The 19,653-nt window shown below is 44.7% G+C and overlaps 2 protein-coding genes across 8 annotated transcripts in view; both read right to left on the bottom strand.

Moving 5' to 3' along the window:
* LOC121820889 (H-2 class I histocompatibility antigen, D-D alpha chain-like) overlaps positions 1–19,653 on the bottom strand; it is a 78,191-nt gene that overhangs the window by 16,016 nt on the left and 42,522 nt on the right. The gene's annotated exons all lie outside the window — the stretch shown is intronic.
* LOC143266828 (H-2 class I histocompatibility antigen, Q10 alpha chain-like) overlaps positions 1–19,653 on the bottom strand; it is a 39,349-nt gene that overhangs the window by 16,016 nt on the left and 3,680 nt on the right. The window contains exons 6-7 of one of the 7 annotated variants that reach the window (XR_013046690.1): positions 11,967–13,964; positions 8,870–10,314 (exon numbers count right to left, since the gene is read on the bottom strand). The exons of 1 other annotated variant lie outside the window; for it this stretch is intronic. Coding sequence is in view for 2 of the 6 variants with exons in the window: in XM_076557265.1 (XP_076413380.1) it covers positions 13,928–13,968 (41 nt within the window). In the remaining 4 variants the exon portion in view is untranslated. 5 more of the 7 variants (XR_013046692.1, XR_013046691.1, XR_013046693.1 and 2 more) reach the window with 5 other exon arrangements.

Genomic DNA, 19,653 nt, shown 5'->3' with positions numbered 1-19,653 from the left:
ACAGCCAGAGAAGTGGGACAGTAGACTGGTGATCACGGAATCTTCTAGTTTTACCATGTTCCCACCATCCTGAAGCAGCTGGCTTGATAGAAAGACGGAATGGCCTTTTGAAGACATAGTTACAGCACCAATTAGCTGACAGTAGCCTAGAGGGCTAAGTCGGGGTTTCCAGAAGGTGGTGGATGCTTTGAATCAATGTCCAAAACATTGATACAGTTTCTCCCATAGCCAGGACCCATGGGTCAGGAATCGCAGGGTAGAAAAGGGGACAGTTCTACTTACTGTCACCTCTAATGACCACTAGGAATGTTCTTGCTTTCTGTCCTTAAGTTCTGCTGACCTAGAAGTTTTTATCCCACAGTGCAGAGAGCTCCTGCTAGGAGACATAACAAACATTGCACTGAACTGGAAGCTCAGACTTCCCCCTGGACACTTTGGATCTCTGATGTCCTTCAGCCAACAGACTAAGAAAGGAATAACAGTGTTAGGAGAGGTGACTGATTCAGATTACCAAGGGAAAATTGGACTTCTTCTCCATGATGGAGAAAGGAAAGACTATGTTGCCATGTAGTTGTGATGCACTCAAGAGTCAGAGGCAGGTGATCTTTGAGTTTGAGGCCAGTCTGGTCTACAGAGTGAGTTCCAGAACAGCAGGGGCTACACAGAGAAACCCTGTCTCAACAAAGAAACAAAGAGTCTTAGTTGGGGTTTCTATTGCTGTGAAGAGACACCATGACCATGGCAACTCATAAAGGAAAACATTTATTGAGACTGGCCTACAGTTCAGAGGTTTAGTTCATTACCATCATGGCAGGCAGCATGCAGGCAGACATGGTGCTGGAGAAAGAGCTGAGAGTTCTTCATCTTGAACCACAGGCAACAGTAAGTGAACTGTGTCTACACTAAGTACAACTTGAGCCTAGGAGACCTCAAAGCCCACCCCCACAATGACACCCTTTTTCAAACAAGGCCTTACCTACTCCAACAAGACCACACCTCCTAATAGTGCCACTCCCTTTGGGGGCCACTTTCTTTCAAACCACTACACAAAGCAACCAAACAAACAAACAAAAAAACCCAAAAGAAGGCCAGCCTGGGCTACCAAGTGAGTTCCAGGAAAGGCGCAAAGCTACACAGAGAAACCCTGTCTTGAAAAACCAAAAAAAACAAACAAACAAACAAAAGAAACAGAGAGAGAGAGAGAGAGAGAGAGAGAGAGAGAGAGAGAGAGAGAGAGAGAGAGAGAAAGAAAGAAAGAAAGAAAGAAAGAAAGAAAGAAAGAAAGAAAGAAAGAAAGAAAGAAAGAAAGAAAGAAAGAAAGAAAGAAAAGATAAGTAGATAGACAGATAAATGGACTATGTCTGGAGTGCAGAAGGTCCTTTAGGGCATCTCTTGTAGCTACTGTGCCCTATGACTGAAGTCAATGGGAAATTACAACAGTCTAATCCAGGCAGGATGACAAAGGGCACAGGCCCTCAGGAATGCAGATATGGTCACTTCTCCAGGAAAAGAGCGAAGACCTGCTGAGGTGCTTGCCAAGCAGAAGGAAACACAGAATGGGTAGTAGAGGAAGGTAGTTATAAATACCAGCTAAGGCAATGTCACTCGTTGCGGAAATGCTGATCATAATTGACATGAATGTTTCTATCATTTTTGTTAATGTTTTTGTACAGATATTCGTGTTTTCTTTCCTCAGTTTCTTTTATCATATGATGTAACATCAATTAAGAGAATTATCAATGGTTATCATATTTAAGTTTGAAATACTAAAAGAATGTTTGTCAATGGACATTGTTACGTATTCTACATTTGTAGTGCACTTTTGGTTGTGTGAGGGATAGTTACACCATGTTAGATGTAATTATTACCAGGTTAAATATATAGTGCATTTGTGATTGTATATGGAATAATTATATCATGTTTAGACATTATTATGACTTGGTTATTAATTTCATTTGGGAATTAATCACAACATAAGGAGATATGATTGTGTGTCAGGTTGGTGAGGGATGGACTTGTGATGGCTGTTCTTGGAGGTCAACTTGACTCCATCTGGAATTAACGAAACCCCCAAATGGAGGGCTCATCTGTGAGGGATTTTTACTTAATTTAAAGTGGGAAATTCAACTTCTGATCCAGATCTTTGCAGCATGAAGATACACTTTTAATACAGAAATTTAAGCTCTATGATGGGCCATGCCTTCTGCTGGAAGCCTGTGTAAGGACCTGGAAGAAGGAAGCTCTTGCTCTTGGCCTGCTTTCTCTTGCCTTGGCAACAAGTCCGTTCCTTCACTGGTATTAGAGCTACGTCTTCAGGATTCCAGCATGTACAGAAGACCAGCTGAGACATCCAACCTCATGAACTGAGCAATTACTGGATTCCAGGACTTTCTATTAATAACCAGTTGGACCACAGCCTGTAAGTCATTCTAATTCACCCCCTTTTTATATGTATCTGTCTTTATTTCATATATACATATTCATTCTATAAGTTCTGTTACCATAAAGAACCCTGACTAATATACAGACCCAGAAAAGGCTGAGAAAACATGGCATGTGATGTGGAACCATGGAGTTGGCCTGGTGGCCTAGCTGCCTTGAGAGGCATGCATCATACGTCTTAGCAGGTTGTAGTCCATGGCTCCTGGAGCACAACGTGCCTTCCAGTTCCTGAGAGACAGATGCACTCTTTCAGGCAGTTAAACATTCAGGCCACTCTCTGTTCCTCTATATGTCCCCTTAGTCGTCAAGGAAGCATGAGATCTTGATAGCAAATAGGTCTTAGACATTAAACTTGTGTACCCAGTACAGCTTGCAGACTCGGTTGTATCCTGGCAACTACGGGTTGTCTTCTGACCCACACATGCACCTTAACTGGGGTGTGCCCTCATTCCCACACTATATACATACAGTAATGCTATAAATACATAAATAGTTTAAAATTTCTTTGTATGACTGACCTTAAATCCTTCTGACGGTTTCTCCTCACAGTGTGGGTTTTGGACACAGGCAAGTTCACCTACGGGAAGTCTGGAGGAAAACTGGACACAATGTATGCACTTGTGTTTCTGTGTTCTTCAACATGAAATCTTGTTTCCTCTTGATTTTCGTTACATTGATTTTCTATTTCTGTGAGGGCATGGGTGTGTCATGATGCCTGTGTGAGGCTCAGAGCATAACTTCTGGGAGTTGTTTTTTCCCTTCATGTGGCTTCCCTGGATCGAGCTCAGGTCATGAAGCTTGGGGACAAGCCCCCTTTTACCCCCTGAGCCATCTCGATGGTCCCCTTGGAGACGAGTGGGTTTGGACTTTTCCTCTTGAAGGTTCCCTACATTCCTGGACTTGGCTCACAGGAGAGCCAGCCACCCTGACATTAAAAAAGGCGTTTCCTGGCCTCACATATAGCAGCCCTGCCTTGGGTTGCTCTGGAGAACCCCACCTTCTTGTGCAGGTCCCAGCTGCAGGAGTGTCAGCCAGCTGCTGCCTGCAAGATCCCAGACTGCACTGAGAGCTTGGGTGTCACTGTGTGTGTTAGTCACTGTGGTCCTTTGAGTAAGATGACCCCACGTCTTGGTCATTTGAATACTCAGTTCCCAGTGAAGGCTCCATGGCTGATTGTGCATGCTACTCTTGCAGAGAGAGGACCTGAGTTTGCTTCTGGCATTTACAAAGGACAGTTCACAGTTGCCTGTCACTCAATTCCAGGGGACCCAACATCCTCCTTGACACTGTACTACATGCACAAACCCACACTCAGACACACGCATGCAATTAAACATAAAAATGAAATATTTAAATACTCTCAGGTTAGGCTGGAGAAACAGCTCAGAGGTTTAGAGCACTGGCTGCTCTTTCAAGAGGTCCTAAGTTCAATTCCCAACATCACATGATGGCTCACAGCCATCTATAATGAGGTCTGATGCCCTCTTCTGGCATGAAGACAAAATGCAGGCAGATAAATATAAATAAAAAAACAAATAAATAAATAAAAACATCTTTGTCACCCCTGCACCCCGCCACCACCACCACCCCCCGGGGCTGAGGACCGAACCCAGGGCCTTGCACTTGCTAGGCAAGCTCTCTACCACTGGGCTAAATCCCCAACCCCAATAAATAAGTCTTGTAATAAAAGAAAGCTTAAAAACATCCAGGTTGAACTGGGCATGGTGGGCAGGCTTTAACCCCACTATTTGGAAGGCAGAGCCAGGTAGATCTCTGTGAATTCAAGTCCAGCCAGGGTACATAGTGAGACCCTGTTATAAGTAAAAAAGCTAAGGTTGAGACAATGCAGGAAGACATTCAACTATGGGTACTTCCAAACCAACATGCATCCATGTGCCAATATTGGTACACACAGACAGAAAATATACATCCCCTCTCATGTTGTATGATAAAGTGCTATTTCCTGCATGAGGCAGGAGGATCATTAGTTTGACCCAATCTGCTCCACTATGTGAGTTCCTGGACAAGGTAGGTAACTTGGTGAATCTGACAAAAAAAAAAAAAAAATGAAGGTGATATGGTGGCTGATCCTGCCATGCCAGCTCTCAGGAAGTTAAGGCAGAAGGATTGCATGGAGTTCTATGCCAACCTGGGCTACATACTGGGTTCAAGTCCAACCTGGGCTACAGTGTGAAACTCTCTCCAAAACACAAACAAAAATCAAGTAAAAGAGGATACAGGTGCACACCACCATGTCTGCTTTCCTGGGGCATTGTTGATCCAGCAGCACAAACAGAATGGAGGAAAATGTTCCCTGATGATCATCTGAAGGTGTTGAGAATGTCCCATAACATAAACTGTCCCCTCAAAACACAGAGAAGGGAAATGTACACTCGGTGCTTTTGGAAAACCACTGTATCTGTGAGAGTCATGGAGGAAGAATGGTGACCTTTGTCCTGTCCATCCCATCTGAAACCCTGGAACATCTAGACCCTCCTGCCCCAGACCCTGGCATGCACACATTTATGCAAACAGTGTCTGTGGAGTGTCCATTGCTAGACTCAGGGGAGGGCAGAGCTGAGTGCCTGCACCCAGGGCCCTGGCCCTTGGGATCTTATGTCCTACAGGGGCAGACACCACCCAAATAATCACCTATAAATGCAGAGGTGTGACCACGCCAGGGCTCCACGGGAAGCTACACTTTGGAGTGAGGTGCTCAAGAGGAGGTTGGAGTCTAAAAGGAAGGTTTTAAACCTTCCCCAAGAGGCTGCGGTCTGAGTGTGAAGTGGAACTAACTAGGGTGGACCCGGAGGCAGGAGCCTTCAGGTCAGGGCTCAGCAAACCCCAGGCTGTTTGCAGGTGGAAGCAGGGCAGGACTGGAACTGGAGTCCATGGAGTGAAGTGCGGAGTGAACAGTGAGCAGTGGGGCTGGAGAGGTGGGGCCACCCTCACAGGGCCTTGGAGACCAGGTTAAGGATGTAAGACCTGAACTCAAGTCAGTGAAACAGCATTGAATGGGTTTAGTCAGGGAATGATACAGTCAGATTGTGTTTTTCATGATGGCCCTTAATCCCTCTAATCCCAGCATTTGGGAGGCAGAGACAGGTGCATCTCTGTGAGTTTGAGGCCAGCGTGATCTACACAGAGCTTTGGGTGTCATCAAGAATTTCTGGAAAGAAGCAGTGTCTACAAAGACTGATTGGTTAAAACTACAGTGATGTGCAGAGGTTGGGATGATGCAGGTCCAGAGGCTAATTATCTCAAATTGGACTAGCCTCAGACTCTTGAAGAGCCATTTCTTGCCCACCGCTGAGTGGAAACTAACACCCAATGACTAATAGATTAAAAAAAAACCTAAGCCAGGCGGTGGTTGTTATTTAGCGGCGCTCTTACCCTGCGAGGAAATGTCATGCAACATGACAGAATCCACTAACAAGAGTTTTATTAAGATGAAAGAGACAGATGAGTGCTCAGGCCTTCGGAGAGACACGTGTGTGGGGAAGAAGAAGGAGGAGGAGGAGGAGGAGGAGGAGGAGGAGAAGAAGGAGAAGAAGAAGAAGAAGAAGGAGGAGGAGGAGGAGGAGGAGGAGGAGGAGGAGGAGGAGGAGGAAGCCGGGAATATGGCGCCGGATTATAAAGGCTGGGTGGTGCACATGTGTACACAGGTTGACCTACTCCATGCATGCGCAGATCACATGGTTGTGTTTTTTGCTCTTACGCAACCATGTAAAGCCATAGGGTCCTGGTCACATGAGACGCCTTGACCCGGAAATGGCTATTTTGACCTGGATTGGTCTAGGTGGAAGTGTCTAGGTCTGCCAGGTCTGCCAGGCATGAGCAAACATGCCCAACTGTGGGGGCGTGTTGTGAATCCATCAATGGTGGCACACGTCTTTAATCCCAGCACTTGGGAGGCAGAGGCAGGCTGATCTCTGTGAATTTGAGGCCAGCCTGGTCTACAGAGTGAGTTCCAGGAAAGGCACAAAACTACACAGAGAAACCCTGTCTTGAAAAACCAAAAAAAGAAAGAAAGGAAAAACAAACAAACAAACAAACAAACAAAAAACAAAAAACCTTTGAAATCTATTAACTTAGTGACCACTGGCTTTCACAGACCCAAAAGCTAAGAATGCCACCAAATAGAATCTGAGGCCTGTGTCAATGTGTTTGAACAGTGTCTTGATCTGTGACTTTCTTTGTTCTGCTCCTAGGAAAACTTCATGTAACTGCCTCCATGTTGGAACATGGGTGACTAAGTACATGGTCACTCAAATATGGCTCTGATGTTTTTCTGTTGGCTAGCGGCTGCATACGAATCTACTGATATTTTAATGATCTCTCCGGCAACATGGACCCTCAGTCAGTGCCCCACTAGCCACTCAGGACATGGCCTGATGGGGCTAGGTTTCTGATATGTAGGTTTAAATTAAACCTCTACTGTTCTATTTATCAACAAGACTCAGGAATCAAAGGCTGGGGTGAAAACCTGCCATCTCAGAGAGGCTGAGTAGCAACTAAGACTCTTCCCTCATCCCAGAACCTAGAGAAGCTCAAACTCCAGTCCCCATCCTTTCCTTCCTGTAAGTCTTTTCTATCCAAATTGCTGGCTTCTCTATGGCCAGTTCTTGTCAAGTAGTCCCTGGCTTCACCCTGATTCAAGGTATAACTTTATTGGGCAGTCTCAGAAATGTCAGAGTGTGATCAAAATATCCCACAACATGGCTCTACAATAAACAATTTGTTATTCCCTTTGATGCCAGAGCTGTGTGTTTGGATGACACAGGCAGTCAGGGCTGCCCTGTGAGACTCTGTGGGAAGAAAACAAAATGGGGGAAGCTGGAGTGGCCTCTCCAGCGCCCTTCACCTCTGAAAGTGTTGAGTTCCCTCTTCTTCTGTCAGTTATCACCCTCTGAGCATCACAGGAACAGTGCTGCCAGCTTCCAAGAGTAAACTGTGGGGCAGGTTAACACAGGACGGAGGCCCGACTTGCTCTGTGACAGGAACAAAGTGCTGTTTCCTCAGCCAGTGGCTTCCCTAAGGGAACCCGCACCAGAGTGAACATGGCAGCTCCCTCTTCAGTGCCAGGCTGGGTGGAGGGGACTGCTGGTCAAGATCTGGTCAGAGCCAGCTTCCCAGACCTGCAGAAGGTCCTTCTGTGGAAGCCACAATTCCTGGATGGGGAGAGCTTGGTGTGGTACCTCTCTTCCTTTCTTCCTTTCTTCCTTTCCTTCTTTCCTTCCTTCCTTCCTTCCTTCCTTCCTTCCTTCCTTCCTTCCTTCCTTCCTTCCTTCCTTTCTTTCTACCCAGACTCCACCCTTGCCCTTAGTAGACCAGGCTGGCCTTGAACTCAGAAAGATCCACCTGCCTCTGCCTCCTGAGTCCTGGATTAAGGCCTGCACCACTGTTCCTGGCCATGACTGGTGTTTGGTCACTGGTTTGTGCTTTAACTAAAAGGGCCTCACCGAGGGCAGGAGGAGCCAACTGTGTACAAGTCAGAAGCTCGTCTGGCCCTCCATAGCTGTCCTTTCTCTGTGTCAAATGCACTTGGATGCTCCTTGGACCTTCTGAGGGCCCTGTTCTGAGGTGACCTCTCTATCCTAGGGGAAGCTGTGGGAGGATTCCTTCAGGGAGTCCCTGTGAGAACTCTGGTCAGGGCCAGAGCCATTGCTGCCCTCTGCTCCCCTCTTGTGACTGTTTGAGGTAATGCACTTGCTGCACACACCTGACCCCTGAGTGTCATCCTGGGACCCACATGTGGGAAGGAGAGAACCAACTACCAAGTTGTTCTCTGACCTCCATACATGTGCCATAGCACGTGTGTGCCCTGCCCCCACACTACACACAATAATAATTTGTTTTAAAGAAGAAACAAAATAAAATCCTGATGACCAGAGAGGCCACTTTGCTTGAGAGTATGTATTCAGTGTCTGCAGTCAGGTGACTCCAACAGTCCGTAATGCCATGTTCTAGCCTGCAAGGGCCATGCATTCTCAGACACACACCCACACAGGCTCATATATGCATATAATTAAACAATATGATCCAGGCATGGTGGCACACACCTTTAATCTCAGCACTCAGGAGACAGAGGCAGACACAGATCCCTGTGAGTTTGAGGCCAGCCTTGTCTACATAGTAAGTTCCAGTCCAGCCTGTGCTAAATAGTGAGACCCTGTCTCAAAAAGAAAATAACTCATTAAACTATCAAATGCCTCTCTCAGTTACACTCACCCCATTCTCTCCTGTACCCATCACTCCCTCAGTTCCTCATCAGTTCTCAAAGACTGTGACTATGATGTCACCTACCTGTCTTCTCCAGCACAAACTATGTCCTCATAGTCTCCACCTTTGTCCCTCCATTGACCCTGCATCTCTAGAGGACATCTCAGCCCAGCGTCACCTACTGAGAACCTCCATGTCCCTCCTCCTGTATCCCTGACAGTCTTCCTCTTCTTCACCCATGGCGACTCTGTCTTCCTCCAGGACAGTCTGCAGCTCTGCCTGCTGCTCCACCCCTCCCTCTCACACCCAGAGTTAGTCCAGGGGGAAGAGCTGTGATGTCACCTGCAGAGTGGACCCAGGATGCCTCACTTCCCATCCCCCATCTCACAGGGGAGGAGACTGCAGTGAGCAGCAGAGCAGGACTCTGCTTCCCCAGGTCTCCACTGCCTGCCTGGTTCCTCCCCTGCTAGAGTTCCCTCCAGCAGATCCTGTCAGGAGAGAAGTTGTGCCTCTGTCCCCTTCTGCTCAACTGCTCTGACTCCCTGTCACACTGTGAACACAGGTCTGTGTTGTGTGACAGACTTTCCCTGGAAACACACACATATGTCTGTTCACCTCAGATAGAGAACTCATGGCTGACAAGGTAACCATTGCATCAATGTCCAGCTTAGTGAACCAGGGAGGTTTTACTGGGGTCACCAACAGGAGTGTGTGTGAGGTGTTACTCACAGGACCAGGAATAACACACAGTTCATGGCATCACTCAAAGCCCACCCCAATGCAGGAAGTGACTCATCAACTTCCTCCCTGCAGTCCTCTGCACAGCTTCCAGGCAGCTGGAAGGTCAGGGAATTCCCTCCACAGCTGGATGGTCATTGGCTCCCCCAGAGCATGTTACTCCTTTCCATACTGCTGGGGAGGAATTCTAGAGAGTTGTCAGTTTCTTTATATAAAATTATTTTACTTTACATGTATGAGTATTTATTATATATGTATGTACGTGCACCAAGTGTGTGCAGTGCCCGCTGAGGTAAGGGAAGGGCTTGAATCTCTGGAACTGGAGTCACAGATAACAGTGAGCAGTCATGTGGGTGCTGGGAGTCAAACCCTGTGCTCTGGAGGAGCAGCCAGTGCTCTTCCCCAAGGAGCCATCTCTCCAGACCCTCTTCCAACTTGCTGTTCTCCGAGAAATATGACCTTTTGTCACCTCCTGAGTGTCATGGGCCTCCCTGTCCCTCCAAGAGGGAATGTTTCAACTCAGAAAAAACTGCTATGAAACAGTTGGACATTTCCAGCATTCCAGTCCTCATGGTGTACAGACTGTGATCTGCTCCAGGCCTCTGCTTCCTTATACTCAGATCACACAGCCATGCTCCTGCCTCAGAGCATCTGATGGCATGATCCACAGCCTGGAAGGAACCTGGTTCAGTAGCCTTGAGAATGATTTCTATTTCTCCTTCTTTCCTTCTCCTCCTCCTCCTCCTCCTCCTTCTCTTTCTCCTTCTGTCCTTCTCCTCCTCTTCCTCCTGCTTCTTTTTACTCTTACTCTTGTTCTTATTCTTCTTTTTCCATCAGAGAGCCTTCATTCAGGAACTGAAGGAAACTGATGCAGAGATCCATAGCCAAGCACTGGGCTGAGTTCCATAAGTCCTGTTGAAGAGAGGGAGGAAGGATTGTAGGAGTCATCAAGGTCAAGGTCATGGCAGGGGAACCCACAGAGACAGCTGACCTGAGCTCATGGACTCTGGCCTGACAGCTAAGGGGACTGCATGGGACTGACCTAGGCCCTCTGCATGTGTGTGACAGTTGTGTACCTTGGTCTGTTTGTGGGGCTCCTAGCTGTGAGATCAGCACCTGTCCCTGGCACTTGAGCTGGCTTTGGGGAATCCATTACCCATGCTGGGTCGCCTCACCCATCCTTGATGCATGGGGAGGAGCTTGGTCCTGCCTCAACCTGATGTGCCATGCTTCGTTGACTCCCATGGGAGGCCTGCGTCATGCTGGATGGAACAGAGGAGGAGTGGATGGGGGTAGGGAACGGGAGGAGAGGAGGGAGGGGAAACTGTGGTTGGTATTTAAAATAAAGAAAACATTTAATAAATTATTATAATTATAATTATTATTATTGGCTTTTCAAGACAGGGTTTCTCTGTCTAGTTTTGGTACCTGTCCCGATCTCACTCTGTAGACCCGGCTGGCCTCTACCTCACAGACATCCACCTGGCTCTGCCTCCCGAGTGCTGGAATTAAAGGCGTGTGCCACCACCACCCATCAAATTATTATCTTTTATTTATTCTTCTTTCTTACAATATATGCCAATCAGAGTGTGCCCCCTCCAAGTCGCCCATTCTCTCCCATTTCCTTCATGGCTAAGGATGTTGAATATTTCTTCTTTTTATATAAAATTTATTTTATTTTACATCCCAGCTGCAGTTTCCCCTCCTCCTCTCCTCCCATCCCTCCCCCACCCCCTCTGTTTCCATCCCCAATACACTCCTCCTCCATTTCTGTTTAGGTAAGGACATGTCTCCCATTGGTATCAACAAAACATCACATATCAAGTCACAGAAAGACTAAGCCCCTCCCCACATATTGAGTCTGGGCAAGGTGACCCAGTATGGGGAGTAGGGACCCAAAAGTCAGTAAAAGAGATGAAGACAGCCCCTGCTCCCACTGTTAGGAGTTCCACAAGAAGACCAAGCTACACAACTATCACATGTAAGCAGAGTGCCTAGGTCAGTCCCATGCAGGCTCCCTGGTTGTCATTCAGTCTCTGTGAACCCCTATGAGCCCAGGTTCATTGATTCTGAGTTTTCTTGTGTGTCCTTGACCCCCAGGCTCCTATAATTCTTTCTCCTCCTCTTCCAAACTCCACCTAATGTTTGGCTGTGGGTCTGCATCCATTTCCATCAGCTGGTGGATGGAGCCTCTCTAATGACAATTGGGCTAGGCACCAATCTGGTCACAAGACAGCCAGTTCAGGTTATGTATCGCTATTGATAGGAGTCTTGCTGGGGTCATTCTTTAGATTCCTGGGAGATTCCCTTGCACCAGGTTTTTTACCTGACCCTGAAATGTCCCCCCTTTCTAGTAGTCTCTTTCAGTACTCTCCCCACTCTGTCCCCCAACCTGATCCCTCAAGTTCCCCGCCCTACATGTTCCTAGTCCACTCACGAAATCTCTATTTCCCTTTCCTAGGGGGATCCAGGTCTCCCCCATGAACCCTCTTTGTTACTTAGTTTCTTTGAGTCTGTGGACTGCAGCCTAGTTGTCCTTCATTTTACAGCTAATATCCACTTACGAGTGTGTCCATGTCATCTTTGTCTTTCATGGTCTGGTTACCTCACTCAGGATGATTTTTTCTAGTTCCATCCATTTGCCTTCAAATTTCCTGGTCTTCTTGTAAATATACCACATTTTCTTTATACATTCACAGTTCAGGGACATCTAGGTTGTTTCCAGGTTCTGGCTGTTACAAATAAAGCTGCTATGAACACAGTTGAGCAAGTGTCCTTGTAGGATGATTGTGTGCTCCTTGGATATTTGCCTAAGAGTGGTATAGCTGGGTATTGTGATAGATTGTTTGCCAGTTTTCTGAAAAACCACCACACTGACTTCCAAAGTGGCTGCACAAGTTTACACTCCCAACAGCAATGGAATTTACACTCTTCTCCAGCATGAGCTGTCACTTGTGTTTTTGATCATAGCCATTCTGACAGGTGTAAGATGAAATCTCAGAGTCGTTTTGATTTGTATTTCCTGATGGTGATGGATGATGAACATTCCTTAAGTGATTCTTGGCCATTTGGGATTCTTCTGTTGAGAATTCTCTGTTTAGATCTGTACTCCATTTTTAATTGGATTTTTATTTGGTTAGTTGATATCTAGTTTCTTAAGTTCTTGATTTAGTTTGGAAATCAGTCCTCTGTGGAATGTGGGGTTGGTGAGGATATTTCCCAATCAGTAGGCTGTTGTTTTGTTGTATTGACAGTGTCCTTTTCCTTAGAAAAACTTTTCAGTTTCATGAGGTCTCATTTATTAATTGTTGATCTTAGTGCCTGTGCTGTTGGTGTTCTGTTCAGGAAGCTGTCTCCTGTGCCAATGTTGTTGAACATTTCTTTAAATGCTTCTTGTCCACTTGAAATTCTTCTGTTGAGAATTCTCTGTTTAGATCTGTACACTATTTTTTAATTGGATTGTGATTTGACTATCAGTGTTCTGTTAGGAAGTTATCACTGTATGATGTGTTCAAGGCTTTTCCCTACTTTCTTTTCGGTCAGGTTCAGTGAATCTGGATTTGAGGTCTTTGAACTCCTTGGACTTGGGTTTTGTGCTGGGTAATATGTACAGATCTATTTGCATTCTACTACATGCAGACATCCAGCTAGACCAGCAACAAATGTTGAAGATGATTTCTTTTATCCATTGTGTAATTTTTTGGCTTCTTTCTCAAAAATCAGGTGTCCATAGGTGTGTGGCTGTATGTCTGGGTCTTTGATTCAATTCCATTGATCAACATGTTCGTTTTTATGCCAATACCATGCAGCTTTTAGCACTAAAACTCTGTAGTGGAGCTTGAAATCAGGGATTGTGAAACCCCCAGAAGTTCTTTTATTGTTCAGTATTGATTTAGTGATCCTGAGTTTTTTGATTTTCCATATAAAGTTGAGCCTTTTCCTTTCAAGGACCATAAAGAATTTGATGGGGATGGTGTTGAATTTGTGGACGCTTTTGTTAAGATGGCCATTTTCACTATGTTACTCCTACCAATCCATGAGGATGGGAGATCTTTCCGTCTTCTGATATCTTCTTTAGTTTCTTTATTCACAGACTTGAAGTTTTGCCATACAAGTCTTTCACTTGCCTGGTTTAGTTACCCCAAGATATTTTATATTGTTGGTGGCTATTGTGAAGGAAGTTGTTTCCCTGATTTCTTTCTCAGTGTGTTTGTCATTTGTTTCTATGAGGGCTACTGATATTTTTTTGAGTAATCTTATATCCAGCCTCATCACTGAAGGTGTTTATCAGCTGTAGGAGTTCCCTGGTAGAATTTTTGGAATTCTCTTATGTATACCATGATATCATATGCAAATAAAGGTACTTTGATTTCTTCCTTCCTTCCTCCCTTCCTTCCTTCCTTCTTTTCTGTTTTTTTTGTTTGTTTGTTTATTTGTTGTTGTTTTTCCAGACAGGGTTTTTCTGTGTAGTTGTGGTGCCTGTCCTGGATCTTGCTCTCTAGACCAGGCTGGCTGAGTGCTGAGATTAAAGGTGTGCTCCACTGCTTCCTGGCAACTTCTTCCTTTCTTAAAGAAATTGAAGGATTTAAAAAAATTAGAGGAATGAGTAAATCCGTTAATGAAAGTCAAGAAAAACAAACAAACCGAAAAACCCAAACAAACAGTTGAAGGAAGCAAATAAAAGTGTTCAAGAACTGAAAACAGAAACAGAAGCAATAAAGAAAACACAAACTGAGAGAGTTCTGGAGATGGAAAATCTAGGTAAGTGAACGGGGACTACAGATGCTTCACCAACAGAATGCAAGGGATGGAAGAGAGAATCTCAGGCATTGAAGATACAGTAGAAGAGACAGACACATTAGTCAAAGAAAACATTTAATCTAAACATCCGAGACCCAAAATATCCAGGAAATCTGGGACACTATGAAAGACCAAACCTAAGGATAATAGGAATAGAAATGAGGAAAAAACCCAGTTCAAAGGCCCAGAAAATATTACCAACAAAATAATAGAAAGTTTTCATGACCAAAGAAGGAGAAGTCTACAAAGATACAAACAGATTGGATCAGAAGGAAGTACCCCGGCCACATAATAATCAAAACACCAAACATACAGAACAAAGAAAGACTATTAAAAGCTTAAGGGAAAAAGAACAAGTAACATAAATGCAGACCTATTTGGATTACCGCTGCCTTTCAGTGGAAACTCTAAAATCCAGAAGGGCCTGGACAGATGTGCTGCAGACTCTAAGAGACCACAGATGCCAGCCCAGACTACTATACCCAGCAAAACTTTTGATCACCATAGACAGAGAAAAAAAGATATTTTTTGTCAAAGTCAGTTTTAACAAGAATCTATCTACAAATCCAGACCTACAGAAGGTGCTAGAAGGAAAAATCCAACATATGGGGGTCAATTACACCCACAAAAACATCGGAAATAAATTATTTCACAGTAGCAAAACCAAAGATGGGAAACACACACACACACCACCACCAACAACAACAACAACAACAATAACAACAACAACAACAACAACAACAACAACAAAATAACAGGGATTAACAATCATTGGTCACTGATATCTCTCAATATTAACGGATTCAATTCTCCAATAAAAAGACACAGACTAACAGAATGAATGTAAGAACAGGATCTATCCTTCTGCTGCATACAAGAAACACACTTTAACACTAAAGATAGGCATTACCTCAGAGTAAATGGTTGGAAAAACAGATTCCAAGAAAATAGATCCAAGAAGCAAACTAGTGTAGCCACTCAGATACCTAACAGATAGACTATATCCAAAATTAATCAAAAAAAATAGGGAAGAACACTTCATATTCATCAAAGGAAAAATCCACCAACATAATGTTTCAATTCTTAACATCTATGCCCTGAACACATGGGCACTCACGTTTGTAAAAGAAATATTACTAAAGCATAAACCATACATCGACCATCACACATTGATAGTGGGAGAATTCAGTAGACCCCACTCTCACCAATGGACTGGTCAACCAGACAAACACTAAACAGAGACGTACTGGAGTTAACAGACATTATAAACCAAATGGACCAAGCAGATATCTACAGAACACTCTATTCAAACACAAAAGAATATACATTCTTCTCAGTACCTCATGGAACTTTCTCCAAAACTGATCACATACCATACACAAAGTAAGTCTCAACAGACAGAAGAAAATTGAAATAATCCTCTCTAAACGAACAGACAACCATGACTTAAAGCTGGATTTCAACAACAACAAAAACAACAGAAAGTCTACAAACTCATGGAAACTGAACAGCTCTCTAGTGGATGACTACTGGGACAAGACAGAAATGAAATGAAAGACTTTCTAGAATTCAATGAAAATTAGTGTTGAAAACATACTCAAACTTATGGGACACAATGAAAGTGGTGCTAAGAGGAATGTTCATACCACTAAGTACCTACATAAAATAATTGGAGAGATCTCATAGTAGCAACTTAACATCACACATGAAAGTTCTAGAACAAAAAGAAGCAAGCACACCCAAGAATAGTAGCTTGCAAGATATAATCAAACTGACGGCTGACATCAATAACATTGAAACAAAGTGAAAGATACAAAGAATCAATGAAACAAAGAGTTGGTTCTTTGAGAAAGACAACAAGATAGACAAACCCTTATTCAAGCTAAGAAAAAGTCAGAGAGACAATATCCAAATTAGTAAAATCAGAAATGAAAAGGGTACATAACAACAGACACTAAGGAAATCTAAGAATCATTAGGTTGTATATGGAAGTTTCTGTCTCTACTACAACTCCCAAATATCCAGCAACAGCTTTCCAAATAACTGACTCAGAGGCTTAATATTAATTATAAATGCTAGGACAGTAGCTCAGGCCTATTACTAACTAGTTCTTACACTTAAATTAACCCATAATTCTTATCTATTTAGCCCTGTGGCTTGGTACCTTTTCTCAGTATGGGATTCTCATCTTGCTTCCACTGTATCTGGCTGGCGACTCCTGACTCTTCCTCTTCCCAGCATTCTTACTTTGGCCTTCCCACCTAGCTTCCTACCCAGCAACTGGGCTGTCAGCTTTTTATTAACAAGTGAGAGTAATACATATTCATAGTGTAGAACAAGATTATTCTACAGAATTAGGTCATACTTTAAAAACATGTACTTCCCAGATCAGATCAGATAGACAATTTAAATAGACCTATAATGCCTAAGGAAATAGAAGCAGTTCCTTAAATTAAAAATCTTCCAACAATAAAAGTCCTGGGCAAGACATTTTTATCCCAGAATTCTACCAGCTATTCAAAGAAGAATTGCCTCCAATACTCCTCAAATTATTCCACAAAATAGAAACAGAAGGAACATTGCAAAACTCATTTTATAAGGCCACAGTTATACCAAAACCACACAAAGATTCAACACAGAAAGTGAATTACCAATCATTTTCCCTTATGAACATAGATGCAAAAATACTCAACAAAATACTTGCATATAAACAAGCCAAAAGAAAAAAACACATGATCATCTCTTTCAATGCTGAAAAAAGCCTTTGACAAAATCCAACAACCCTTCATGATAAAAATCTTGGAGAGATCAGGGATATAAGGGACCTATCTAAACATAATCAAGGTAATTCACAGCAAACCTACAGCGAACATCAAATTAAATGGAGAGAAAGCAATTCCACTAAAATCAGGAACAAGACAGGGCTGTCTACTTTCTCCATATCTGTTCACTTTGGATTGGAAGTTCTAACTAGAGAAATCAGACAACTGAAGGAGATCAAGGGGATACAAATTAGAAAGGAAGAAGTCAAAGACTGATTTTATAGGATCTTCAAATCTTTCCTCAGAGGTCACCCTCTGAATGACACCACACTGAACACCTGTTTAAACAACATCCTTAGGGCAAGGTGGATGACTGAGACACCGAGAGCACCTTCTGCTCCTGCCCAGAACCAATTTTAGTTCCCAGCACCCATACCCAAGGCATCTGACACCCTCTTCCGACCTCCAGGAGCCCTGTACTGAGATGATCACACCCCCATGGATGCCACACATCCACTGTGGTGGATTTAGACAGTAATGTCCCCATAGTGCTGGGTAGTTGAACTTTGTTCCCTAGTTGGTGGTGCTATTTGGGAAGGTTGAAGTTTAAGAGGTGTGGCCTTGCTGGAGGAAGTGTGTTACTGGGGAAGGGAGGGGCTGTGACAGTCAAACCATGTGCCTCCATTTTGCTCTCTCTGCTTCCTGTTTGCAGCTGAAGCTGTGAGCTCTCAGCTTCCTGCTCCCCCACCATGCCTGTAGCTCTTTCCCTGCTTGCCTGCTGTGATGAACTCTTATCCATTGGAGCTGTAGCCCAAATAAACCCTTCTAAATGTTGCTTTGGTCATGGTGTTTTATCACAGCAACAGAAAAGTTGCTATGATACAACACATAATTAAAAAATAATTTTGAGATGGTGTCACTATGTAGACCAGGCTGGACTTGAACTCACAGATATCCACCTGCCTCCACTTTGAAAGGGTTAGGAATAAAGTACGTGCCAGTGTGCCACACTAAAAAATTTAATAAATTTTTTTAAAAAACAACAACTCTCTGCTCTGTTCCTCTACCCTGCACTCTGGACACCTTCCCTTCTGCCCTCTACCTCCTGACACAACCTATCCTTGTTGATTCCCTTACACTGTGTCACAGGCATCTTCCCACCACAGCCCTTGCTGCAGGAGACCAGCAACTCTGTATCACTTTCCAGTGTGTCTTAGAAACAGGACTACATCTCACATCTGGAACAGACTCTGTGGACTGATCACAATGGACACTGCTGTGTCCTCTGCTTGAGGAGTGGATTTCCTCCACCCCAGATGGAGACAGTGACAGCTGACCAAGGGAAACATCCATCCAGGGTCAGTTCGCTGAACCCTGAGCTTACTGTTCACTCACAGGAGCCTCGGTGAGTCCGGGGTTAACCACTGAGCTGCCCACCCAGTGTGCATGTCACTCACCCAGCTGCATCACTGCAGTCCCCTGCACAGCTCCCAGCAGCTCCACTCAACAGTCTCCTCTCCCTCAGGAACTGCAGCTGGTTTAACCCTGAGAGGGAAGCGCTACATTGTGTCAGCTCCATGAACCTGTAGCTTCTTGTGTTTCCTGAGCCTCCTCAGCTCCTCCTGGTTCCAGCAGGGATGTTTCAGTCTAGAGGAGAATTCACACCCTCACCTCCCTCTTCTACAGAAGCTCCCTTGATTAATACAACCTCAGGCCACATGCTGGTGTGTCGGGTGCAGCACCAGGTCCCCTCACACTGAGGTCAGAGTCACCTGAGCTTTCCCTTTTAGCAAAGATCTCCCTCCTTCTCCATCTGCTTTTCTGTCTGATCTATGATTTTATTTTTTATTCATTCATCAAACATTTATACTCAGTAAATTTAATTTACCTGCCAATCCACCTGCCAGATCAAGGAGGTGAACAATCAAGTTTACATTCAGATTCTTATTTTCAGTGGGGAGTCAGGGGCTGCAGCTCAGGGCAGCATGGAGGTGACAGGATGGAGATGTCCCCTCCTGCCTGCTGGACCAGGAAGGTTGGCTGTGGAAGGGAACACAGGCAGTGCAGGGACAGGGTCCTGGTGTGCAGGGGGGGGCTGGGCTCCCCAGTTCTTCACATTGAGCCCACAGGGTCACAGGGAACATCAGACACTGTTGCTGAGAGTGAACTGAGGGGCTCAGGACGTCACAGGAGAGACCTGAGCACATCTCTGTCACTCTGTCTGGCCGGGCAGCTGTCTTCACGCTACAAACAAGAGCCATGAACAATCACTGTGAAGACAATATCCCAACAACCACCACTCACTCAGAGGTGATTCTGGAAGTCCCTGAACCCCAATCATGTCCACTTTACCCCTCCCCAAATCAGATCCCAGAGTGTCACCTTTACAGTCTTGGAGAGACTGGGCTCTGTCCCTGCCTAGGTAAAATTATATATAGTCATAGGAGGTGAAAACATGGCCTCTGGAAGATTTCACTGGAGGAGGTATTATGGGTTGGCAGAGCTCCCCAAATACTCTAGCTTTACTCCACAGGCTTCAGGGACAATCCCGCTCCCCATACTTACCGGAAGCTGGAGTATTGTTCCCTCTCTTTGCACCTGTGTGCTGTGGGATGGTCTGTATGTCAAATTACTCTGATTGGTCAATAAATAAAACACTGATTGACCAGTGGCTAGGCAGGAAGTATAG

Source organism: Peromyscus maniculatus, chromosome 21, assembly GCF_049852395.1.
Source record: "Peromyscus maniculatus bairdii isolate BWxNUB_F1_BW_parent chromosome 21, HU_Pman_BW_mat_3.1, whole genome shotgun sequence".
Taxonomy (NCBI): Eukaryota; Metazoa; Chordata; class Mammalia; order Rodentia; family Cricetidae; genus Peromyscus; species Peromyscus maniculatus.
The sequence above is the reverse complement of the archived record's forward strand: the minus strand, read 5'-3'. Positions and strand labels throughout refer to the sequence as shown.